At 47.3% G+C, this 26,818-nt stretch overlaps 1 protein-coding gene across 7 annotated transcripts; it reads left to right on the plus strand.

Annotated features, from left to right (window-relative positions):
• Positions 1 to 20,137: 20,137 nt before the first annotated feature.
• Positions 20,138 to 21,671, plus strand: LOC118890458 (serine/arginine repetitive matrix protein 1-like). 7 transcript variants are annotated; one of them, XM_036843336.1, is made up of 3 exons: positions 20,138 to 20,357; positions 20,394 to 20,430; positions 20,868 to 21,671. In XM_036843336.1, the coding sequence occupies exons 1-3, from the start codon at positions 20,161 to 20,163 to the stop codon at positions 20,967 to 20,969; spliced, it is 336 nt and encodes a 111-aa protein (XP_036699231.1). In that variant the 5' UTR covers positions 20,138 to 20,160; the 3' UTR covers positions 20,970 to 21,671. The 7 variants fall into 7 exon arrangements, with proteins under 7 accessions (XP_036699231.1, XP_036699236.1, XP_036699237.1 ...); XM_036843341.1 differs by having other exon boundaries at positions 20,872 to 21,671; XM_036843342.1 differs by having other exon boundaries at positions 20,890 to 21,671.
• The last annotated feature ends 5,147 nt before the right edge of the window (positions 21,672 to 26,818 follow it).

A 26,818-nucleotide genomic window follows, 5' to 3' on the forward strand; every position in this document is an offset into this window, starting at 1 on the left:
ACTCCTCCCTTTCATTAGCCTATGAAATTACCCAGCCCATAAAAACTAACCACACCCACACCTCGGGGTCACTCTCACCTTCTGAGATGGACTGCATTCTGTCTATGGAATGTGCATGTCTCTAAATAAATCTGCCTTCACTTTACTACATCTCGCTCTTGAATACTCTCCCACACAAAGTTTAGGACCCTCACTTGGTGGTCCATCCCAGGGACTCACCCGAGACCAGGGATATGACTGTCCTCCTGCCCCATTTTTTTTATCCTGCAACACTAAACATGGTGGAGTGAAAAGCCAGAGGGAGCCTGGGCCCCCCAAGGGTGTCAGAGTTACTGTTGCCACTCTGAACCACCAACTTCCAGCCTTCTAGTTACCTGAGAAAATACCCCATTTGTTACATCACTATTTTCCAGTTTTCTCTTATGTGTTGTCACATGCAATTCTAACCAATAATCCCCCTTTGGGATTTGCTTGACAAATAGGAGGAAAACTCTTTCACAAGAGAAGCTCCCAGTAGGACTATAAAGTGGACTAGAAACATGCAACATGGGCTATAAATGGGTCCCTGATCCTTCTCACTCAGTGGTATTGTTCTCAGCTTAAACTGAGATTTAATGAAAGTAGGGAATTACCTGAGAGTCTCAAAATGTACTCCATGCATAAAATTCTTAATTACATATGTAACTGAGAGACTTAAAAACTGCACAGAGCAAAGGTGAGGGCAATAACTTGCCAAGCATCATTACATTGCCTGTGCCGAGTACCCCCTATATATTACTTATACATCCTCACAAGGGCCCTGGGGAGAATGGCCCACTGCTGCTCTTCAAAGATGAGGGGCATTCAGTGGTCCCTCAGGGAGCTGGTGGAACTTCCCATTCAGAACCAAATGAGACAGGCTGGGACCTGGGACCCTTTGCTGCAGTGCTTGCAGCTGGACACACCTCTCCTCCAGCAACAAAATACAAAGAAACTATAAGGGACTAAAAATAACTGCATGCATGGGGCTTCCCTGGTGGCGCAGTGGTTGAGAATCCACCTGCCAATGCAGGGGACACGGGTTCGAGCCCTGGTCTGGGAAGATCCCCCACATGCCATGGAGCAACTAAGCCCGTGCGCCGCAACTACTGAGCCTGTGCTCTAGAGCCTGTGAGCCACAACTACTGAGACCGTGTGCCGCAACTACTGACGCCTGCAAGCCTAGAGCCCGTGCTCTGCAATGAGAAGCCACCGCAATAAGCCCACACACTGCAACAAAGAATAGACCCCGCTGGCCGCAACTAGAGAAAGCCCGCGTGCAGCAGCGAACACCCAACACAGCCAAAAATAAATAAATAAAATAAGTAAATTTATAAAAAATAAAAATAAAAATAATAAAAATAACTGCGTGTATGTGCAGTTGGGGCAAATTCTGGACAACAACATACAAAAACCAAAAACCCAACTGCCACTTCTGAAGAGCCAGGAGCAAAAACAGGGTGTCGGGAGAAAAAGCAGGGCACTGCGCATGCCCCCTGCACAGGACACCACCAAAGGGTGGGCAAACCACCTAAGCCCTGCTCTCCAGCCCAACCCCTAGACCCACCCCTACCCTTCCCCCCATATAAGGAACCTGCCCATCCCCCCGTCAGAGAGCAAGCAAGGGAATGTGTTGTTTGTTCTCACTCCCCCGATGCAGCACTTGCCTGAATTTCTTGTCTGGCCTCTGATCAATTTCTATTGATTAAGGGGGCCAAGAGCCCTGGTTGGTAACATCCTCACTTGTCCAGGACACTCCCAAGGTCCTGGGAAGGGCTCTAGCCACACGTTCACATGCTTTTGTTGACTCAATTTACAAAAGTGTGACATTTTGATTTTTTTTCTCAAAGAGTGTCCCAGTTACTCTGGATATGCAACAAATTACCCCAAAACTTAGTAGCTTATAGCAATCATCAGACCCAGACTTCCTGTCCAGACAAGATGATTTATACTTGTCTCTTTCTACTCTTCCCTATGAGATACAATCATAAGTCCTGGAAATAACACAAAAGACAATCAAACAAGAACTCTGAACAGCTGTAAGATGAAGGCAAACTGGTCAGGGGCCCCAGGACTGGACAAACAACATGGAGGTGGGACATCATGTAACCCCCACCCCCACCCCAGTGAAAAAAATGACCTAGGACCAGTGTTTCCTGACCACCAATCTAGCAACAGGAAATGGCCCAGGTGGAATCTTTCCTCCCCTGGTTTGAATGGAAGTCCCACCAGCCACACCAGGCAAGCCCAGCAGGACTGGCGAGGGGGGTTGATCAGAAGCTCTGTGGTCAGTAAGCAGTCAGATGAAGTGACCCTCTTCCCTGCCAGGTCCAGGACTCCCCTCTCACACCTGGACAGCATGCAGCCAGGGGGCATAAGCCCAGAGGAGCCACCCTAACAAGTGGCTGGTTGGGAAGTCTTCGTGTGCCCCTGAGACTGAGACAGATGCGCAGTGGGCAGCACTGTCCAGGGGGAATCCAGGTTAAGGGAACTGCTCTCCTGCCACTCCAAATGCCTAGCCCAGGAAGCACTCTGCCCTGCGGGCTGGAGACTACCCTCCCTCACCTAGAGGCACCAGGGGGTCTGGTCTGAGGAAGTTCCTTCTTCCTTTTCAAGCATCACCAGTAGGGACCAGTAGGAGCCCCAGTTGCACGAGATAAACCAAACAGACTAAAAAAAGCAGGATGCGTGACAAAGGCTTGGAAATTTTGATTGTCATTAGAACACAGCCCACAAAAGTGGGTCATACCTGCATTACTAAACCTAAACAGGGTGATGGTCTACTAAGATAAAAACTTGAAATAGGACCCAGAGTTTCTTAACATAATAGCCAAAATGTTGAGGCTACAACAGAAAATACACATCACACTAACAACCAGGAAAATTGCAATTTAAATGAGCAAAGCAATCAACTGATGCCCACACTGAGATGAATCAGATGTTGGATTTATTTGACAAAGATTTTATGGCAACCACCATAAAAATGATTTCACAATTAATTACAAATTCTCTTGAAACAAATAAAAAGTGGAAAATCCAAGCAAAGAAATAGAAGTTATTAAAAAAAAAATCAAATGAATTCAGGGAAGATGGTAGAGTAGGAAGCACCAAGAACCCATCTCTCCCCTAGATAACAATTGTGCTAGCAGAAACAATTCTGAAACAAGTAGTCTGGGACAACACTCTGGAGTCTATCTGAACATGTGAGGTTCCCAGGGAAAGCTTGGCTGATAAACTGTGGTTAATTTCAGTCAATTTCAGCCTTTAGTGTGGGTTTCAGCTACCCATCCCCCACCCCCCCAGGCCTGTGGCAGGCCACTGTGTCCAAATTCCTGATGTGGCTTGCTGGAGCCAAGGTGGGCAATAAAGACTTTGTCTTCTAAATTTTAGGGTTCTGTGTTCTGATTGCTGATGTCTGCCTTTGATTGCTGAGGGGCAGGCATAGAGGCTGGCTACTATTGTTTCCACCCCCACCAGCTGATGTGGTTTCCACGGAATTTAAAGGAACAGATTTGCTTTTTTCCTCTTTTCTCTTTTTCCCCTTTGGGATCCAGAAATTTAAGGATTAGGACATTCAAAAACAGCTGCATATGGGTGTTAGAAAGTCACCATGCATGCCAAGGGGAAGGCACAATCTCAGAAAAGACTTGAGAAAATCTTAAGCTTTTATCTGGGGCTAATTCCCAGCAAAGAGATACCCTACAACAATAAAATACACACACACACACACACACCCTGGAGAAGGGGGAGATATTGATTTCTAGAGTTACCACATTATAAGAACCAAGTGTCTACTTTTGAACAAAAGAAATCACAAGGTACAGAAAGAAACAGGAAAGCATGGATCATCAAAAGGAACAAAATAAATAAACATAAACTGTCCCTGAGTAAGTCCAGATGGTGAACTAACTAGGTGAAGACTTTAAAGATGCTCAAAGAACTAAAGGAAGAAATGCACAAAGACAGGAAAACAACATATGAACAAAATGAGAATATTGATAAAGAGATAGAAATTATAAAAAGGATCCAAAAAGAAATTCTGGAGCTGAAAAATATAATAACTGAAATGAAAATTTCACTAGAGAGATATAAAATGAGTTTTGAGCAGGGAAAAGAAAGAATCAGCAAACTTGAAGACTAGATGATGAAAGAAAATATATAAATCCAAGAAACTCAGTAAGTTCCAAGTAGGATAAACTCAAAGAAACCCATGCAAAGACACATTACAATCAACCTGCTGAAAGACAAAGGCAAAGAGGGAATCTTGAAATGAGCCAGAGATGCAAGTGATACTTAATATGATCACCAGTCAGTTTTTCATCAGAAACCTCAGAGGCCAGAAGACTGTGGTTGATATGTCCAAAATGGTGACATTCATCAAATTTAGGAAGATTTCATCCATTATTTCTTCAAATATTCTTTCTCTTTCTCACTTCTCCTTCTGCAACTCCTATAATATGTATGTTGATCCTCTTGATGGTATCCCATTGATGCCTTAGGCTTTGTTCACTTCTCTTCATTCTTTTTTCTTTCTGTCCCTCAGACTTGATCATTTCAGTTCTCTAGTCTTCAAGTTTGCTTCAAGCATAAAGCTTCACACCCCTTCCCCATACCTTGCCATATGCTTCTCTTTCATTTGGTTGTTGCTGAGTTGTCTCCTTTTATAATAAACCAATAATCTAATAAGCAAACAGTTTTCCTAAGTTCTGTGAACCATTAGAGCAAATTATTGAACTTGGGGAGAGGGTTGTGGGAACCCCTGATTTATAGCCAGTCGGTCAGATGCACAGGTGGCAATCTGCACTTCCAATTGGCATCTGAAGTCTCGTGGGACTGAGCTCTTAACTTATGGGGTCTGCTCTAACCCTAGTAGGTAGTGTCAAAGTTGAATTGAATTGTAGGACGCCTAGCTGGTGTCAGAACTTGTCAGTCTGGGAAAAAAACCACACATTTGGTGTCAGAAGTATTGAGAGTAGTAGAAGAAATATAGTTTTCTTTTTATATGTTGAGAAATTTTCCCTCAATTCCTAGATTATTGCTCTTTCTGGGTGCACCACCCTCCCTGTATGTGGATGTGTTCATCAACCTAGAAGCTCTCCAAACTGCTTCAGTTAGAGTTTTTATGGAGGCTTCATTATACAGGCATGATTGATTAAATCAATAGCCATTCACGATTAATTCAACCTCCAGCCCCTCTCCCCTCCCTAGAGATCTGGGGGTGGGACTGAAAATTCCAACCCTCATATCACATGATTGGTTCCCTGGCAACAAGGCCCCCTTCCTTAAGAGCTTTCCAAAAGTCACTTCATTAACAAACTCAGGTGTGGTTGAAAGTAACTTGTTATGAATAACAAATGACGTGCCCTTCACCTTTATCCCTCCAGACCTGTTTCTGGAACTAGGAACAAAACCCAAATATTATAACACAAGATACCCCTATTGTTCTTATCACTTAGCAAGTTACAAAGGTTTTAGAAGTTCTGTGCCAGGAACCAGAGAAGAAGACCAAATATATAATTCTTACCCTATCACAACATCACAACGTGGTAAAAGGTATTTATGAAAAACCCATACCTGACATCGTATTCAATGGTAAAAGATGGATAGCTTTCCCCCTAAGATCAGGAACAAGACAAGCATGTCTGCTTTCACCGTTACTATTCAACAGTGTGCCGGAAAGTTGTAGCCAAACCTATTTGACAAGAAAAAGAAATCTAAGGCATCCAGATTGGAAAGTGACAACTAAAGAATGTCGCTCGCCATCCCATTCTACAAGGATCGAGACATTAGTCCCTGCAGTCACTGGTACAGCCAGAGGAGCACTGCAGTCGCTGACCTTCAACACACCCTGAAAAGAGTCCTCGGGTTCTGCCTGGCTCTCTACTCCCTACCTGCCCACCTGTTTGCTCCACTGCCCCTAGCCAGTTCCTTCCTCAACCTGCTCAGGGTGACCTTCTGAATTCACCTCAAGGTCATTGACAGTCTCCTGGGCCTGAATCTGAAAGGGGAGATGAGGAGAGGGAGGTGGTCTGGGGGAGGGGCAGCCCCCACTGTGGGCTCAGGGAAGCTCTGCACCGTCTGCCTCTCCCCCGACCACCGACCCTACCAGACTCGGATGTGAGGTTTCAGGGTTCTTTGCTCCCCCAGCAGAGCTTGCCCCGCCCACCTCGGTTAGCAGGTCCTCGGGATTCGTCTCCTGCTCCTACATCAACCACCGTGGTGCTGCTCGAGTGGTCCCCTCGAGGGCCCAGCCTCTCATTGAACTTACTTCTCTTTAGCCTGAAAAGATGCACCTGCTTCTGGAGTGCACGCAAGGGGCCTTCAAGGGTCCACGGACTTCTCACGAGCATTTTAAACACAATCGAGATGTGGGGAGCCACCCGGGGTGACCTCAGGGCTCGCCCTGCACCTTTGAAGTCATTCTCTGTACTTTATCCCATCTCTACACGCTCGTACTGAGAAATGGGCGGGCGGGCGTGTTTTCCTGCCGTCCTCACAGAGGACCGGGAGCTGGCATTGTGTCTCATGGCCACACTGAAGGAAGACCCCTTTCCCATCCGCCTCACTCTCCCAGCTCGTCTCTGCCTCCCAGTCACCATGCACCCCTTTCCATCTCTTCCTCTAGACCCTGACCTTTCGGCCAAGACACCAGCTCCGGCCTCAGCTGTAAAAGCTTCTCCAGCAGAGAAAACCCAGGTTGTCAGCCTGCCTGCCTGGCGTCCTCAGGAAACAGCCAGGGAAGACCTCCCCTGGATGGGGGATTCTCCCCAGTTCCTGCATGATTTCCTGAGTTACAAGAGGAGGGGGACCCTGGGGATCCACGCTCTGAACACAGCCTTGCCCAGAAGCTCCTTCTGTAAAGCTGCTCCGAGTGAGGGGGGCCTGGGCCTCAGCCTCCCCTCCACGGCCGGCCTCTGCCCCGAGACAGGGATGCTCATCCCCCGACTTTCTCACTGCTCACACCCCACCCAGCTTGCTCCAGACCCACGTCTGTGACATCCTAGTCCCAGCTCCTCGTCGTGGGTGCTGGGCTCCGCTGGCCTGGAGGGCTGGGAGAGCTGCTGGGTTTAGGACAGCTGTCCTAACCGGCCGCCTTGGGCTCCTGGCCCTGGGGAGGTGGGTACAGGGTCCGGGGCAGAAACTGTGGAGGGAATGTCATCGGCTGCCAGCGGCCCCCTCCCTTTGCTGGCCAACACCCCGAGCACCAGGTAGCAGTCTGGTGGCTCCGACCAGAGTGGGGGCCCAAGCCCCGCCCATCCCACCCGCCCCCTTCCCCCGCCTCTTCCACTGCGTCATGCTCACCTAGAAACAGTCAGAAGCCAAACACAAGCTCACGGCTTCTCAGAGTTCTCTTTCCATTAAGGAAGTTCATAACTTACCAGCAGTTAACATGGAGCAAAAATTGGCCTTGGTTTCTCTTTTACATTTGTGTCCAGGTATGTGAATGTGTGTGTGGCTTCTGTAATGAGTAAAACAAGGAGATTTTTTAAAAAATTTTATTTTATTGAAGTATAGTTGATTTATAATGTAGTGTTAATTTCTGCTGTACAGCAAAGTGATTCAGTCATACATGTATATATTCTTTTGCATATTCTTTTCCATTATGGTTTATCACAGGATATCGAATACAGTTCCCTGTGCTATACAGGAGGACCTTGTTGTTTATCCATCCTTTATATAGTAGTTTGCATCCATTAATCCCAAACTCCCAATCCATCCCTCCCCCACTCCCCCTCCCCCTTGGCAACCACAAGTCTGCTCTCTATGTCCGTGAGTCTGTTTCTGTTTTGTAGATAAGTTCACTTATGAAAGGGGGGATTTGAAGGGGAAGAAGCAATGGGCCCACGGAGCTCTGGGTGAGGAGGTGCCCTGCTCACGACCAGCCCCGGGCTCCAGCTGTCAGCCTGGCTGGCCGGTGCTGCGAGTCACCGAGTCACCAAGTCACCGAGGGCCTCCCCTCCCCACGCCTGTCGCCAGCAGGTGGGGCCTGTCAGCCACTTTCTGACAACAGTCAGACAGCCCTGGAAGTTTCTTGCCTGGAAGAACCAGCCAGTATTTCAACTGAAAAGAGTTCATGCAGAGCCTCCTGGCGGAAGAAGAGGCCTGGGAATGCACCTGATGCAGCAAAGAGGCCCGTCCACATCCAGGGGATGTCCTCCAGCCCCGCTGAGGCCCTGCAGGTCGGGCCCTGCTGGGTGCTTTTGCCTGGGCCTCGGCTTCCGCTCCCAGGAGCAGCAGGTTGGACCCTCTGACTTCCTAAATCTGTCAACCTCGATCTGTGCTGATATGACCTGCTCTGTGTCATATAATGGGAATGTTTCAGAGTCCGGCTGCTGTGTCACCAGCCCCCGCCGCCCGGCTGCGTGTCCAGGGCCACTTCTCATATGGGCTCAGCCCAGGCAGTGCTGTCCCTGCCGCCTGAGTCCCCATCCCCTTCAGAACCAGTGCGGCCGCGTCCCCATGAGACAGGGGTCCCACCCAGCAGAGAGGCCCAGTGATGTCACTGACCAAAAAAAAAAAAAAACAGAGGACAAGGGATGTTGATCTGAACCCCAAAGCTTTTTTGTCTAAGTTAAGTGAAAACTATACATTAAACATCTATAAATCCTAAAAAAAAAAAAGAACAAAGTGAAATGCCCATAACAATGACAAATAGATTAATGAGTTCACACTTCCAAGAGTGTTTAAGAAGAATCTCTACACGAGAAAACTTGAAATGTCCAGAAAACTTACAGTTCATATAGGGAAGAAACCTGTTACAGGAGTTCCAAAACATGAGTGTAAAAATGATATTCCTAATAATGGATTGTGAAGCTGAAAGTTTTCTAAACTTTCAATTAAAAATTTTTTGGATGCTAGGGTATCTAGCAAACAACGGTCTGCAGGCTATCGCCTTTTATTTTTTCTTATTGTGGTAAAAAATACATAACAGAAAATTTATCATCTTAACTGTTTTAAAGTATACAGTACACTAGTGTTGACTGTGTACATTATTGTGCAACAGGGCTCTAGAATTTTTACATCTTGCAAAACTGAAACTCTATACCTATTGAACCCCAACTCCCATTTCCTCCTCCCCCAGCCCCTGGAAACCACATTCCACTTTCTGTTTTTATGAGTTTGACTACTTTAGATCTCTCATATGAATGAAATCATGCAATATTTATCTTCTGGTGACTGGCTTATTTCACTGAGCATAAAATCCTCAAGGTTCATCCATGTTGGAGCATATGACAGTCTTCCTTCCTTTTTAAAGGCTGAATAATATTCCCCTGTATGGATAGACCACATTTTCTTTATCCGTTTATCCATTGATGAATATTTAGGTTGCTTCTACCTCTTGGCTATTGTGAATAATGCTGGTCTTACATTTAGGTCTTTATTCCATTTTGAGTTGATTTTTGTATATGGTGTAAGGTAAGGACCCAACTTCATTCTTTAGCATTGGATATCCAGTTTTCCAAACACCATTTGTTGAAAACGCTGTACTTTCCCCATTGTGTAGCTTTGGTCCCCTTGTCAAAGATCATTTGACCATATGTGTGAGGATTTATTTCTGGGCTCTCTATTCTGATTTTATGCCAATACTGTAGTTTTGCAATATGTTTTGAAATCAGAAAGTGTGAGGCTGCTAGTTTTTTTCTTCTTTCTCAGGATTGTTTCAGCTATTCGGCGTCCTTTGAGATTCCATATGAATTCTAGGGGTTTTTTTTTTTCCTATTTCTTCAAAAATATCATTGGGATTTTGATAGGGATTGCATTAAATGTATCACTTTGGGAAGTATGGACATTTTAGCAATATTAAGTCTTCCAATCCATGAACACAGGATATTTTTCCATTTCTTTGTGTCTTCTTTAATTTCCTACAACAATGTTTTGTAGTTTTCAGTATCCAAGTTTTTCGCCTTCTTGGATACGTTTATTCCTAAGTATTTTATTACTTTTGATGCTATTGTAAAAGTGATTATTTTTCAATTTCCTTTTCAGATTGTTCACTATTAGTATATAGAAATGCAACTGATTTTCGTGCATTGATATTGTACCCTGCAACTTTGCTGAATTGATGTATTATTCCCCACAGTTTCTGTTTGTTTGCTTTGTGGGGTTTTTTTGTGTGGAGTCTTTAAGAATTTCTATGTATAAGATCAAGTCATCTTCAAACAAAGAAAATTTTACTTCTTTTTCAGGTTGGATGCCTTTTATTTCTTTTTCTTGTGAAATTGCTCTGGCCAGAACTTCCAGTATTACATTGAACGAGTTGGTGAGAATGGATATCCTTGCCTTGTTCCTGATCCTAGAGGAAAGCTTTCAGTATTTCAGCATTGAATATGTTAGCTGTAGGCTTTCCATATATGGCCTTTAGTATGTTGAAGTAATTTTCTTTTATTCCTGGCTTGTTGAATGTTTTTATCATGAAAGGCTGTTGAATTTTGTCAAATGCCTTTTCTGCATCAATCAAGATGATTGAGTGATTTTTGTCCTTTATTCTGTTAATGTTGTGTATGCATTAATTGATTTTCATACGTTGGACCGTATTGCATCCCAGGGACAAATCCTACTTGGTCATGGTGTATATTCCTTTTAATGTGCTGTTGAATTCAGTTTGCTAGTATTTTGTTGAGGATTTTTGTATCAATATTCATCAGGTATATTGATTTGTAGTTCTCTTAATGCTGGCTTTGTAAAATGATTTTGGATGTGTTTTGTCCTCTTTGAGTTTTGGAAGTGTTTGTTTGAGAGAGATTGGTGTAAATTCTTCTTTACTGTTTTACCAGTGAAGCCATCTGATCCAGGACATTTCTTTGTTGGTTTTTGATTACTGATTCAATCTCCTTACTAGTTATAACTCTATTCAGATTTTTTATTTCTTCATGACTCCATGTTAGTAGATTGCTTGTGTCTGCAAATTTATCACCTTCTTCCAGGTTATCCAACTAGTTGGTATATAATTGTTCATAATAGTCTCATAATCCTTTTTATTTCTGTGGCATCAGTTGTAATAGCTCCTCTTTCATTTCTGAAATTTGTTATTTGAGTCTTCTCTCTCTCTTTTTCTTAGTCTAGCTAAGGGTTTATCAATTTTCTTGGTCTTTTCAAAAATCAACTCAGTTTTTTTTTTCTATTTTTTTATTCTCTGTTTCATTTATTTCATCTCTAATCTTTATTATTTCTTTCCTTCTGCTAACTTTGGGACTTTGGGTCTAGTTTGTTCTTCTTCTTTTTTTCCTTGTGGTTTAAAATTAAGTTGTTGTTGATGTAAGATCTTTCTTCTCCTTTAATATAGGCATTTACCACTATAAACTTCCTTCTTAGTGTTGCTTTTGCTGCATCCCAAAAGTTTTGGTATGTTGTGTTTTCATTTTCATTTGTCTCAAGGGATTTCTAACTTTCTAATTTCTCTTGTGAATTATTCTATGACACATTGGTTGTTCAAGAGTGTGTTTTTAAATTTCCACATATTTGTGAATTTTCTAGTTATCTTTCTGCTTTTGAATTCTAGTTTTATTCTGTGGTGGTTGGAAAGACACTTGGTATGATTTCAATCTTCCTAAATTTGTTAAGACTTGGTTTGTGGCCTAGCATGTGATCTTTCTTGGAGAATGTTCCATTTTCACTTGAGAAGAATGTGTATTCTGTTATTGTTGAGTGAGGGTGTTCTGTATATGTCTGCTAGCTCTAATTGGTCTAAAGTACTGTTCAAGTATTTCCTTAATGAGCTTTTGTTTGGTTGATCTATTCATTAATAAAAGTGGGGTACTGAAATCTCCTACTAATATTGTGTTACTGTCTGTTTCTCTCTTTAATTCTGTCAGTGTTTGCTTTGTGTATTTGGGTGTTCTGCTGTTATGTGCATATATGTTTATAATTGTTATATCTTTTGATGAATTAACCCTTTTCTCATTAAATAATGTCCTTTTTTATCTCTAGTGACAGTTTTGACTTAAATTTTATTTAGTCTTATATAAGTATGGCCAATCCTGCTCTCTTTTGGTTACTCTTTGCATGGAATATCTTTTTCCATCCTTTCACTTTCAGCCTATGTATGTCCTCATATCAAGTGAGTCTCATGTAGACAATATAACTGGATCTTGTTTTTTAATCCATTTGGCCATTCTTTTGATCAGGCAGTTTAATCCATTTACATTTAAATTAGTTACTAATGTCGATGGATTTACTAATGCCATTTTTTTCATAGTTTTCTGTATGTCTTATAGCTAACTTCCTTTTATGTTTTGTTGATTTCTTATAGGGCATGCTTGGATTCCTTTCTCATTCTCTTTCATGCATCTTCTATAGGTGTTTTTCTTTGTGTTTGTGATGCAGATTACATAAAACATCTTATAGTTACAACAATTTATTTCAAACTGATAACAACTTAACTTCAATTGCACACAAAAACTCTACTTCTTTACATCTCTCCCTCTTGCTTTATGTTATAGATGTCACAAATTACGTCTTTTTATATTTTGAATCCATTGACAAGTTTTTTTGTGATAGTTATTTTTTATGCCTTTATCTTTTAAAATCTACATCTGAATTAAAAGTGATTTACACACCACCATTATAGTATTACATGCTTCTGTATTTGTCTATATATTTTCCTTTGGCAGAGAGCTTTATAATTTTGCATGCTTTTGTGTTGCTATCTAGTATTCTTTTGTTTCATCTTGGAGGACTCCCTTTAGCATTTCTTGTAAGGCAGGTCTAGTGGTGATGAACTCCCTCAGCTTTTGTTTATCCAGGAAAGTTTTTATTTTTCCTTCATTTTTGAAGGAAAGTTTTGCCGGATATAGTATTCCTTGTTGGCAGTTTTTTCTTTTTCAGCACTTTGAATATGTCATCCCACTCCCATCTGGCTGTAATATTTCTGCTGAGAAATCTGTTGATAATTTTTTAGGAGCTCCCTTGCGTGTGATGAGTCCCTCTTGCTGCTTTCAAGATTCTCTCTCTGTCTCTGACTTTTAACAGTTTGATTATAATGTGTCTTGTGTGGACATCTTTGGACTTATCCTCGTTGGAGTCTTTCGAGATGCTTGAATTTGGATGTTCATTTCCTTCCTCAGATGTAGGAAGTTTTTGGCCATTATTTCTTTGAATAATCTTTCTGCCCTTTCCCCTCTTTTCCTTCTGGGACTTTCATAATGTGAATATTGGACCACCTGATGGTGTTGCATATGTTCCTTAGGCTTGTTCACTTTTCTTCATTCTTTTTTCTTTTTGTTCCCGACTCAGTAATTTCAAATGACCTGTCTTAGAGTTTGCTAATTCTTTCTTCTGCTTGATCAAGTCTGTTGTTGATCCCCTCCAGTGAATTTTGCAATTCAGTTATTATATTCTTCAATTCTGGAAATTCTGTTTGGTTCCTTTTAATAGCTTCTCTTTATTGATATTCTCATTTTGTTCATGCATTGTTTTTCTGATTTTGTTTAGCTGTCTATTTGTGTTCTTTTTAAGATCATTATTTGGAATTTTTTTCAGGTAATTAATAGATCTCTGTTTCTTTAAGGTTGGTTTTGGAGATTTATTTTGTTCCTTTGGTTGGGTCATGTATTCCTATTTCTTCTTTCTGATTTCTTGCTACTTTTTGTTGTCTTTTGTGCAATTGAAAGAAAAGTTACTTTTCCAGTCTTTATGGACTGGCTTTGTACAGGGGAAGACCTTCACCAATAAGCCTGGCTAGAGCTTCTGAGGGCCTCTTACACCTTTTGTGGGGATGTGTCCTCCCTGGGTTTGTGTAATTGCTTAATTAGACAGGTTTGCTGATTTCTTTCTCAGGAGCTTGTAGTCTTTAGCTCCCTCTGGTGTCTGCTGATAGTACTACAAGTTCTCTGGAGCTGCATCAAGCCACTGAGCTTTCTTTTGTTCTCTGAGGCCCCAGGCATCTAAGGTCTGCTAGTTCCATCAGCGCTCTGAGTCAGGAAAAATGGAAACCAGTTCCTTGGGCAGCGCCCCCCAAAAAGCTGGAATGTTGGACCCTTGTTTCATTGTCCTCTTTCCCTCCCAAGGGAGAAGCCATGAGCTAGGCACTTTCTCCTGATCACAGCAAGCTGTGTTAGTGTCTGTGTGTGGTAGGGGAGGCACTCTGGTGTCACCACAAGCCATGAGATCTCTGTTGTTTTCAGTGGCCCCCAGGCATCCACACTCTGGGACAGGCAAGACAGAAACCAGTCTCTTGGGCAGCCCACTGAAAAGCTGGAATGTTGGATGTATGTTCCACTCTTTTCCTCTCAAGGGAGAAGCTGGGAGTTGGGCACTTTCTCCTGATAGTGAGCTATGCCTGCTTGGGGGAAGGGCTGATGTGGTTTAAATGAAATGGCTTTTCTTACCTGTTTCAGTGCAGCTCTTCTTAGCTTTCAGTTTCCTGGGATGTTGTGACTTCCTAACTGGTTTCTGGAGTTCTCGTAAAGACTTTATGGACTATATATTGTTGTTAATTCATTGTGTCTGTGACTTCCTATTCTACCATCTCACTGATGTCACTTCCCGGGTTGGCATCTGTTTTTGGAAATAAAGTTTTACTGGCACATAACCATGCTTCTTTGTTTGCACATCGTCCAGGGCTGCTTTCATGCTGCAGTGGCAGAGCTGAGTAGCTGTGACAGAGACCCCATGGCCACGAAGCCTAATATATTTACTGTTTGGTCCTTTACAGGAAAAGTTTACTGACCCCCGTGCCATAAAAAAGATTGTCTTTTATACACTTTATTTAAAAAATGACAAAAGAAGGTGATTATACAGTAAGAAGGTGATTATAAAAAGGTGATCAGAGTCTAGCCAAAAATGCAGAAAAACAAGTATTATATAATTATGTCAGGAAGTTAATTTTTTTTAATGTTATGTTATATTTCTGGATTTACAGGGTTTGTGGCATTTTTCAGCACTTTAAAGTTTCTAATTAGTTGTGATTTATTTTCTCATTCTAAATATTCACTTCTATACCTAATTTTGTATTTGCAACATTTAATTCATAAAGGAGTCTCACAAGTATATAATCTTCAGACCCCACAGAATCCGGATCCGCCCTGACTAAATGGCTGTTCAGACCTAAGAGAGTGCGGTTACATTTTAGAGAATAATTCCTATATTGCAACTGGGAAAATTGTATATTTCAACTGAACTTGCTTGCGAGGACTCGAGCCGTATTACTGCACAGATGACAGCACCTGAGAGAATTAAAGTTGGTGAAATCTTAAAGGGACTGCTCAAGTGACAACAAATGACAATAAAATCACAATGGGGTGTGCTTACTCAGACCAAAGCCGGAGGTCCTTGGAAGTGTTACAACTGCCCTCGTTTCTGGAGAGCCCCTTCCCCTTTGCTTATGACACAATGTGCAGCCTGCCACCACCCTTGCTCACTCCCACTGTGATGGGTCTGCTGTGGATGGGGCATCCTTCGTCTGCACTTGTGCCAGGCAGGCACCAAAGCCCACCAACCCTTGGAGCTCCTGAAGTGGGAACACGGGAACACATGGGGCCTACCAGAGACCTCCCACGTGGTCCCTGCCTGTGTCTCTTCCACAACCAAAGAGCAGGAGCCTCTCAGCCAGACACCACTGGCTGCAAGGCTCAGAGCATCTGGTTGTGGGTGGCGTCGGTGGGGGAGGCCCTTCACGAGAAGCTTGAGAGAGAGATTGTGGGTGACTGCCGAGGCTCTGCCGTGCCATCCCCATCATCTGCCTGGCCCACCCAGCATAGTCCAAATTCTCCTCCGTGGCTCACAGGGGCCGCATCCTCAACACTCCACACTCCCCAGGACCCCAGCAGCAAGGAAGTGGTGCGCTTGTCTCATTACAGAGGGAAACCTCTCCTGGAAACGCTCCTCTCCTGGGCCTCTGGGTCACGTGCCCACCCTGAACCAACCACAAGAAAGCACGAAGGCTGAGCCCCTTCCAGTTCCTCCTTGGGTGTCCTGGTCTCCTGACGCATCTGGTGCAAGCAAGGCAAGGGTGTGGGGTCAGGCAGCCCTTGTGCTTTAAGGGTTTTGAGAGCCCCATGTGCAGATAATCCCACGGAAGTGACTCAGCCTCCATGAACAATTTGGCCTAGCCAGCATAGCCCTGCAGAATTCCAAAAAGACCTCAAATGAGTCAGTAGGACACTGCAGAGCTCCCGTGGGGTTTCTGAGGGTGGGCCCTGCTGGGCACCCAGGGCTTTCTGGGGATGCTCAGACGGTAGCTTCAGCAGCATCTCTGGATCAGCCGAAGGCAAGGGAGCTTCTGGAAGCAGATGGACCCAGATGCTACGATAAAACCACTGGCCAGAAAGGATCATCGTAGCAGAAAGCAGCACTCTTCAGATCTTGTCGCTTTCACTGTCCCCTGCCTTATAGACAGTGAGTGCCAGGGAAGGTGAGCTGCCTGAGAACCTCACCATTGGAAGAGACGGGCTTGTTCCCAAAGCCACGGGCATGTTTCTGTAAACATTGCACACACAATTGCAGAATCTTGGTGCCCAAAGGAACCTTTGGGATTAACCAATCCAGGGTTTGTAGAACTTATTTGATGATAAAGAAATATATTTTACACTGTAAAAGAGTGGATACACTCATATAAAACTTAATGGTTACACACAAACAATACTGACCCCCGTTTTGTTCTGTTTTCCACTGTGGCTGCACAAAGGTTCCCATTTCTCCACATTTACGTGACAATGGGGGAATCTAGATACAGTGGATACCGTCCATATTAAAGATTTGCAGTTAATTTGGTAAGCTTTGATAATGGAATTGTGGTTATGTTAAAAGAGGGGGGCTTATGTTTGAGGAATATATCCTTAAGGTAGATTGCTGCAGTAATAGCCCCCAATGAATTACTCTCCCTGCTTCTATGTCCTTGTACATATCTCTCCCCCTCCCATGTTGATTCTGGGCTGGGCTACACGACTTGTGGCAAATGGGACATTAGCAAACATGACACCAGCAGAGGCTTGGAAAGTAGCTGTACATTGGGGCTTGCCTTCTCTTGCCACTGGAAACTCACGAAACACTGCCACCATGACAGCAAGCCTGAGCTAGCCTGCTGGAGGGGCCTCATAGACAACGGAGGCTTCCTGACCAGCTGCCAGACAATGAGGCCATCAAAGACTGGCTGGCCACAGCCAAGTCACCAGTTAAATGCATTCACGTGAGAGAGCCAGACAGAACCAACACAAGAACCGTCCAGCTGGTACCAGCCCAAAGTGTCAACCCACAGCATCTTGATGTGATAGAGTATTGCTGTTTCAAGCAACTCGACAACAGCAATAGATAAGTCATATAATTCTGAAATATTTACAGATGAAATTACTGATGTTTAGGGATTTGTTTCAAAATAAGCTGGGGGTGGGGTGAGTGGAAGCAAAGATGAAACAAGGTGGTTTCTATGATGGTAATTGCTGAAGCTGGTGAGGGGTACATGAGGGCTCATCTTACTATTCTCTCTACTTTTGGTTATGTTTGAAATGGAAAATTTCCATAATAAAAAAAACAAAGGAAAAGATGGAAGGGAAGGGAAGGGAAGGAAGGCGGAAGGAAAGGAGATTACTCTTCTGTCTATTAACATATAATGCAGTTGAGACCCAGAGAAGGACAGTGATTTCTGCGGCGTTAACGCAGGCAGGTCATAGCCAAATTCATCACTGAACAGACTTCTGACTCCTAGGCCAGGCCCTTTCCATCCCTCCCACATGGTCAGAGCAGGAAAGTTCCATAGGAGAAGCTATACAGGCAGGCATATTTTCTTCTCTTGCTTGAGAAAAGCCTTGTGGCAGGTCTAAGATGTTAGTAATCTTTAATGACAAATGCTCTTCAATTATGGAGTGTATTGCTTATCTAGTGTTTGGGAAAGAAATATGTTCTGCCATGTAAGTGTGTAACATTACATATAAGTCAGGCTGGGAACACCTCCTTCCATGCCCCACCGTACTGTCTGGCACCAAAAGCTTGTTCTGTTTTCAAAGGTGTATAGTAGCCATTACAGGGAGAACCCGCACTGCACCACACTGTATCAGGACAGCAATACCGAAAAGTTTTCAAGCCCAAATATCAACATTGCCTCTTTCCCACACAAACAAAATGAGCAAAGCTTTCATTAATCTTCACATGGGAAAATGAAGCACTGCAATTATTTGTCTCTTGCCCCAGGATACACTGGGCATTTAATCAGAGGTTGTTGTTACGTGGAGCCCAGCTGTAAACAGACATTAAAGGAGGATTACTTCATGAAAAAAGCCCCTTCCAAGCCTTATTAACCAGTGTCGGTTTCCCTGAGAACTTCTGAACCTCAGAACTCCGCTGGAGTTTATGGGGAGGAAGGAAGATTCTCAAAGGTGATAACCAGGCCTGTGACCAAAAAGTCAAACAAAAACAAAGCTAAACTAAATCAAAATCTTTCTCGTAACCAAATGGCTAGGGGCCGCCTGGCTTTTCCTAAATGGTGTTTACCGAGGGATCCACAAGGCTCTGTGTTTGTGTTTGATGATTTGTCTGAAGTCCTAGCGCCTGAGAGCCAGCTGGCAGGGCTAGGGCTCTGAGGCCGCATTGTCGCCAAGGGTAGGAAGTGGCAGGAATTGGCAGCTCTAGTGGCAAACCGGGTGTTCAAATCCAGCCCTGCGGGTGTGTAATCTGTGGATGCATCCTCTCCACCCAACTCCCCAAGGGTCACAATCAGAAGTTATGCAGATTCTTTCCTATTTAACTGCCATTTATTTAACATGTAAAAGTTTTCAAAACAAAGGGTCTGCAGGTGGGAGGGTGAGGAGTTTGGGAGTCCTGGGCCCGATGGGTTTGAGGTCCTTTTCACTCTGGAGCACCCATGCTTGGTCGACCTGGGTGATGACTGGCTGGGGGCCTGCCTGGAGTAGTCTGGGGGACACTTCTGCCCCCCCTTACCCACAGGGAGAGCTAGGAAGGGGACGGGGTGGGCCCTCGACTGCAGCCCTGGCTGACCTGAAGCCCAGATGCCCAGCAGAGCAGCCCCTGACTGCTTTACTAGAGCTTCTCCAGGTGCTGAAAAATGTTTTTTAACCAATTTCCTGTCTCAACTCTTTTTCTTCCCACACCTTCCCCCTGCCCTCACCCCTCCCGGTGTGGGTGGGCAGCTTCCAAGTGTCCAACTGTCCGTTTAGGTAGACTTGTGGAGGGCTCGTGAGCTAATGCCAGCCCTAAGAGCCTGGGGTGGGGGGGAGGTACCAAATGTTGGCCAGTCAGGTGAGCTCCAGGGACCTGGGCCCAGACTAATGAGGGGTCTCCCCAGACTCGACTGTGGCCGGGTGCTGAGTACACAGAGGACAGGCACGATCTCAGTGATGCTGTTAATGCAGGTTTCCCACAGCAAAGTCTTCTCACACTGGGAGCCTGTGGCAGCCCCTGACCCTTCCAGCTCAGCTCCACTGGGCGTTCAGAGGCCAGCCTCCTGGACTGCCAGAGCCCCCACCCCCACCCCCCGCATAGTTACCGAAGGATGCAAACTGTGGGAGAGGATGCAAACCAGGGGAGGGAGCAGCATTCTGGCGAGAGGCTTTGGGAAGGTTCTGGGCTAAGGTGACCCATTGGTCAGGTGACCAAGGGGTAGGTAGGGCTTTCCAGGACTCCAGGAGGAGCTCCAAGGTGGGAGAGCTCAGAGTGTGCTAGGAGACGGTAGAGCCCCGTGGCCCTACAAGGACGCAGCAGGGCCCTGCCACTGCCTGTCTGCCGAGGGTGGGAGATTGCTGGGGGGAGACCCTGGGGCTGATGCCCGGAGGGCCGGGTCACCTCCACGGTCCCGTGGCCGGTCCTTGCCCCAGGACAGTGACCTGGATCTGCAGCGGGGCCTGGGGCACAGCCTACGGGGCAGCCGCGCCAGGGCTGCTGGGGTGCGGGCTGCTGGGGTGCGGGCGGCTGGGCAGCGCTCTGCGGGGCTACGGGCAGGAGGACCGCCTGGGGAGGAGAGACGAGAGAGCCACCGGGCATCGGTCCCTCGGGGGCTTCCCGGGAGCAGACCCAGGCCCAGAACACCTGGGCGGAAGGGCCGGGGTCTGGGGGCGTCGGAGAGATGCTCACGGGGGAGCGCTCCAGGGCTGGGCTCCAGGCTGCGCAGGCCCGGGGCTGGCACTAGGGGGCAGGGAGGGGTGGCGGGGACCACGTCCCGGAGTAGGGGCCCTAGTACCGGCAGGGTCGGAAGACATGAAGGCGTGCTGGGCGCCGCGGGCCCGGCATCGCGGAGGGAGGCGGCTGCGCCGGCCGTCGCGCTCCACCGGCCCCGCGCGGACTCCGGCGGGGAAGGGGCGCAGCGGCCCCGCATCCTCGGCGTCGCAAGCGGCCGCCTCCCGCTCTCTCCCGGCAGAGGCCTCCGGTCCCCGGGCGCCCCCCAAGCACAGCAGCAGCCGCCGCGGCCCCGCGCTGACCCACTTTCCCGCCAGCCCGCCCGCGGAGATCCACGCGGCCGCCGAGCAGGTGCGAGTCGCCAGGCGGGGCCCGAACCCGGGGCCGCCCCGCCCGCCTCTGCCGCCGGGGAGAGGGGGGGCGGGGGAGGGGAGAGGAGGATAAAGGAGGGGGACCGGAGGAGGGTGGGGAGGGACAGGAGGGGGAGGGGAGGGGAAGGACGGGAGCAAGTGGGCCGCAGGGGAGGAGAAAAAAAGGAAGAGGAAGGGAGAGGAGAAGGGGAGGAGGATTGGGAGGGGCAGGAGGGTGAAGGGGGAAGGAGGCGGGGTGAGCGGGAGGAAGATGGAGGCCAGAGACCGCACCCCTGCCTCCTTCCCGGGCCCTAGGCCAGCCCTGGAGGAAAGGTTGAAATGGGTGAAGGGTGCATGTGCCTTCTAGGTCTAAGGGGTCCAGGGCTCAGGATGCCGCATCCCCCTTGTGCCTGACCCCCAGCCCCCGCCTTCTGTCAGCCAGCCCTCTTTCCCCCAAAAGCGCCTAGGGCCGCTCTTCCCACTAAACTAGTTTCATCGATCCTGGACCCTCCCGAACGAAGGTTGTGCATCTTTCGATGAGATCACCGTTCACCGACTGACTGTGTGTGCTGGGAGGACTTGGGCCCCAGGACCTGCTGGAGCGAATCGCAGAGAAGGAAGGAGAGAAGCATGCCAGAAGTCAGGGCCTGGCTCTGGGCGGCGCCCCTCCTCCAGGGTCCACCCCCACCCACTCCTGGGTGCCACACATGGGACCCCGGAGAAGCCTCGTGACCTAGGCCTCTGCCTGCTCAGTCCTTGTTCATCCATCTAAGTACCCATCACCTCTACTTACTTACCTGCTTACATGAGTTAATACTTTTTAGAGGAAATCGAAAGAATTTATCAATAGACCCATCACAAGAGGATTTCCTTCAAATGTATGGGGATTCTTGGTTGTCATCCCATTTGTAAATGAGTCTCAGGACAGTGGTTCTCAAAGTGTAGTCTGTGGACCCCTGAGGGTTCCTGAGACTCTTTCGGGGGGGTCCACAAACTCAGAACTATTTCATAGGAATACAAAGACATTTTTCTCTCATGAGTGTTCAGCAGAGTTTTCCAGTGTCATAACAGATTGAAATCAGAAACACATATGAAAATCCAGCTGCCCGTTAAGCCAGACATTGGCGAGATTTACAAAAATATAAAACAGTGTCACTCTTCTTACTAAATAAACTGTTTTTAGAAAAAGAGTTATTTTCAGAAATGTTATTTGTGTTAATGTGTGATGGCTTTATTACCATTTTTAAATAAATGCATAAATATTTAAAATTTTTCTTCATTTTCACTTCTATTACAGTAAATATCAATAAGTTTGCTCCAGAGAAGTAAAAGCTCTATGGGGCCCTCAAGCCTTTTTAAGCTGGCAAGAGGGTCCTGAACGTAGCATGTGTGAGGACTGTGGTCTTGACGGATCACACAAGTAAACATCCCCTCTGTAAGGGACTGTCCACTCCGGTCACAGCAAGCCTGCACCCCTGACACCAGGCGCAGGAAGACAGGCGGGGATGAGCAAGGGCAGAGCGCCTCCATGGGCCTCTGATTTGGGGATACCGTCTCTCATTTTACTGCAGCTATGGGGCAGCGGCCCTGCTCTCTCTCTGGGGTGCCCCTTGCAGGTCCCTGTTGTGTTTTAAAGCTGCCCTCTGACTTTATCCCAGGGGCAAGCGGGGCACCGGCTCAGCTGCCTGGGCGGCCCTTCAGGTAACTCTCCCCATAGATGTCCGTGTCTAGCTGCTTCTCCGCGGCCACTGCGCCCTCACTTCCAGACGGGGGTCCAGCCTTGTGGGTCCTCGGCGATGTTGGGTTTCACCACTAACCTGACCTCATCTGCTTTCTCTCTTCTGGAAATTCTCTCACATCCTGGTCTGCCGTTGGCGCTTTTTCTAGTTTTCCAGGGCTTCTAAGTATTTGTTTTTATGTTTATTCTGCTGTTTCACAGGATCTGAGGAGGGGGACATACCTGGATGTGATGAATGAGCCGTCTTGAGCCCAGTGGCCGTAGGGTTGAATGAATGAATGAATGAATGAGCAAGGGGTCTTGGAGGAGCGGGAGGGTCGGGAGGGGCCGGGGTCTGTGTAGACGCTCCTCTGAGACAGGGATGCTGTGAGGGTCAGAGGGCGGACTGCTTAGACGCCAACACCTACCTGTGTGAGAGCATCTGTACCTCAGGTGAGGCCAGGGTGTGTTCTGTCCCTGTTGCCATCCAGGAGCTCGGCGATTGGTGGAAATGCTATGGGGGGTAGGGATGGAGGCAGCACACGGAATGTAGTAGCAGACGTCCCCTCCCTTCAGGCTTAACTGAGAAGATGTGTTTAAGCCGGGGGAGGGCAGGAATAATTGCTAGAAGAAAAGAAAAGAAGGTGATTTCCATACTGGTTTCGGTCCAGACTCTTCAGGAAAAGAGGGGCTGTGTCTCCTGGGCACGGGGCCCAACGTGAAGAGGGAGGAGGCAGGTGAGGGTCGCGTCTGACCCCATGCGGGGGATGCCGAGTGGGAGCCTGGGAGCAGCCCTTCCTCCCCATCCTGGCCTGACTGCTTGATAACATCCAGTGGGTCATGGTTGCCTTCTCAAGAAAAGCAAACCCTTTAAAGATTCGGTCCCGACCGCTGCAGGGGGCCGGAGTGGCCACTGAGCAAATCAGGGAAGGAAACTTAGGTCGGCTCACATTTTATTTAAAAGAAAATACTTTCCTCCTGAAGCAAGAGGAGCTCCGTGCCTTGGCAAACACACAAACCCAAAGCAAACCCTGCACAGCTTCTCTGGAAAGTCTGGCCTCACCCTCCGGATACGGGAAAGCTTTCTTCTCTATTTCAAATGACCCTGTTTTGCCTTTTTTAGATGCAAATGTTTATTTGGTCTGACTTTGAAATACCTTGGTGCAGCTGAAATAATTCAAGGCAGCCCTGTGAGAAGGATCACTTCCTGACCTTCTAAATGCAAACTCTTCGCTGGGGCCTCAGAGGGATTGGCGGGACACCTGAGGGGCAGCACCAGCCCCCTTCCACCCCGCCTCCCAGCGAACATGGTGGTCACTGTACGAGGACTCCAGCATCCTATGCAGTTGGGCGGTTCTGCAGGGAAAGCAGTGGCAGTCCCAAGGAAGCCAGCGTTTGTCAAGCACCTGATATACCTATGCCTGTCACCACCTCTGGGTGAGGGGCGAGGGACTCACCTTTCCGGGGGTTAACAGGTGCGATTTGACTTTTTACTCCAAATCCTAGAGCATCCCCCAGGAGAGGGGGCTTATCGGGACCTTGTGGTCCAGGTAAATCCTGGAGGTGCAGGGCGTGCTAAAATCTGTGACTGAGATGTACCCCATCCGCGAAGCATTGCAATGAGGATTACATAGTAAAATGCCAGGGAAATATGATTCCTGGTGAGAGTGTGTATGTGTGTGTGGTGCCTGACTGGCCTGGTGGGTGGGCTCAGCTCGTGGCCCTCCGTCTACACTCACTGAGCAGCGCTCACTGATTCGAGGATTCGCGTGGGTCACTCCTCACCGGTGTCAGGGGCTGCCGTAGCATCACCCGCTTTTTATAGATGAGAAAACCGAGAATCAGCGTTAACTCAGAACCGGAGCCCGATCCCGCCAGCCCGCAGAGCCTGGCCGGTCCCCCGAAGGCGTCGGGGTCGCTGGGGTCCTGGGCGGGCACTGCCCCTCGGGTGTGCGGGGGCGTCCTTGCTGGCCTCGCCCGGGGGCGCGGGGAGCGCCTCCCGCTCGGCTTGGCAGGGTCTCCGCAGCAAGTCCGCGATGGGGAGCAGCCCCGCCTCTGGTCCTCGAGTCCTGCCTCACCTGCTGCCTCCTGCCTCTGGTCGGCTTTCCCTCCTGGGGTTCTGGGCAGCTCCCACTGCTGGTCAGCGCTCAGTGCAAGCCGTTGCTTCTCCCTACTGAGCGGAGCCCTCACAAGGTGCCGGGAGCCCGCCCTCCGTGGACCACTGACCTCCGCAGCGGGCAGCATCGTCCCAACCCGGAGGGCAAGTCCTGGCACAAAGTAGCCGCTCACTGCTATGTTTGGCAGTGTCCCGTGGGCCAAAGACGGCCCAGGGGACCGTGTTTCTCCAGCATGAAGAAAGCTGGGCAGGAAAGGCCATGGGGCAGGAAGCTGGGGCAGCCTCGGGCACTTCCAGCCTTGGAGAAGAGTGTGTGGGATGCCCCCACCTGGCCTCCCACCCACCACTCTGCCTTGGGCCTTTCCTCTCTGGCTGCAGGAGTGCTTGAAGCTGGCCCCGGGCCCTGCTCTGAGATGGTCACACTTGTGACAGGAGGGGGTGGGGCCGTGTCTGGGGACACTTCCATGTGGGTCAGACACTTTTTTAAGTGGCAACTTTCCCATCTTGGGGACACTGCTTCATGGAGATGCATTGGTCACCGCGGTGCCTTAAAAGAGGCTCCCGAGATTGGAGGCTTATGTTACAAAACCCTAGGCCATAAATAACATAATTGATACCAGATAAAAGCCAAATATTTCTGCCTGGCAGAAAGCATCTGATTAAAGTAAAAAGGCAAAAGATCGACTGAGAATAAAATTATGGCACATCCCTAAAATGGAATTATCATGCAGTCTTTAAAACAACGAGGTATATTTATGTCTATGATATGAAAACAGTATCATATGCATAATAATATATGCAATTTATGTCACAGGCACAGGACTGCTATAAATCAGTAAGGAAAACACCCAAGAACTGAATTGGAAAATGGATAGAAATCCTTCACAGGAAAGAAAGATGCTTCTAAACATTTGAAAAGAGGCTTAATCTCACTTACAGTAAGAGAGATGCAGGCTGAAATATCTGTGGAAACTTACTTTAGACCTAAATCAGATTGGCCAAGTTTGAGAACATCTGATAACCACTGCGCCAGAAGGACAAAGCCTGTGGGGGATTTGGGCACATGTGTCAGAACCACAGACATGTGTGTGCTCCAGCCCAGCAATCCCACTTTCGGACTTTGTCCTGTATGTGTTCTCACATGCATGTGCAAGGATGTTTATCACAAGGCTCATGGAAGCATTGCTTATGATTGTAAAAGGGTGGAAACAACCTAAATACTAGCAATAATAATATTAATTAAATTATAGCACATCCCTAGTATGGAATTATCAGTCATTTTTTTAAAAAGGTATATATGTAGGTCTATGATATGTAGCAACCCTCAAAGTATACAAAAGTATACTTCATGAAAAAGAGGAAGCTAGAGAGAGTGTGTGTAGAATCCTTTCATTTGTGTGTGTGTGTGTGTGTGTGTGTCTGTGTGTAGAAGTATAGAAATTAATTCCTGGAAGGATACATAAAACATGGAAACTGGTGTCATGGGTTCCTCTGGTGTTTATTGGTGTTATAGGCTAAATGTTTGTTCCCCACCCAAATTCATATATTGAAATCCTAAACCACCAATGTGACGATGCTATTATGAGGTGGGGCTGATGGGAGGTGATTAGGTCATGAGGGTGGAGCTCTCACGAATGGAATTAGTCCCCTTATAAAAGGGGCTCCAGAAAGCTCTCTCACTCTCTTCCCACAACATGAGGACACAGAGAAAAGGTCACCCTCTGCCATTGGAAGAGAGCCCTCACCAGAACCCAAGCACATTGACACCCTGATCTCCTGCCTCCAGAGCTGTGCGAGATAAAATGCTATGGTTTCTAAGCCACCCAGTCTCTGCACTCCGTTACAGCAGCCTGAAAAGACTAAGGCATCTACGGAAGGGGTCTGGGGTCTGGGGTAGGTGGTGGGAGACCCGTTTCCCACTGTCTTCTCCTTCATCTTGTTTTAAAGTTTCACTCTGGCATGAAGTGCGTTTTCGGATTTTTATCCATCAAAGCCTTGCCTTTGGGAGGCCGCCTGCCCCAGCTCCCCTATTGCCTGCTGTGGGCCGGAAGTGGGTTCTGCCTTGCTGCTGGGTGTGGGGTGTGGGGGATGGGGTGAGGGGTGGGGGGCGGGTGTCCACATCACCTGCCCTGGAAAGGCAACACACAGCACAGTCAGAGCCCCAGCAGGAAGGGCCTGCCAGACTTGCAGACACTTTTGCGATTGACTTATTTTCTTACCATCCCAAACCCCAGCAGTTACCTGGAGCATTGCTCCTGGGTCCCCAAATCTGATGGCCAGAGCCAAGGTCCACTTGAAATGCAAAGCGGGTTCACACTGATGTCCCAGGAAGGCTGCTGTCCACTTCACAGGTGGAGCTCCGAGATGGAGGCAGCACCCTGAGGGTGGGGCTCTTACGGGGCCAACTCAGAACAGGATTCGGCCTTTTTTCACTCCCTCCCCCTCCAGTAATTAATTCATAAGAGTGCTCATGAGGGCTCTGCGTCCCCAGGGTGCAGCAAGTCAGCCCAGGAATCCCTTCCAGAAGGTGCCCTTCCCTGCAGCTCCCTTGTCACC

Source organism: Balaenoptera musculus, chromosome 2 (genome assembly GCF_009873245.2).
Source record: "Balaenoptera musculus isolate JJ_BM4_2016_0621 chromosome 2, mBalMus1.pri.v3, whole genome shotgun sequence".
NCBI classification, from domain to species: domain Eukaryota; kingdom Metazoa; phylum Chordata; class Mammalia; order Artiodactyla; family Balaenopteridae; genus Balaenoptera; species Balaenoptera musculus.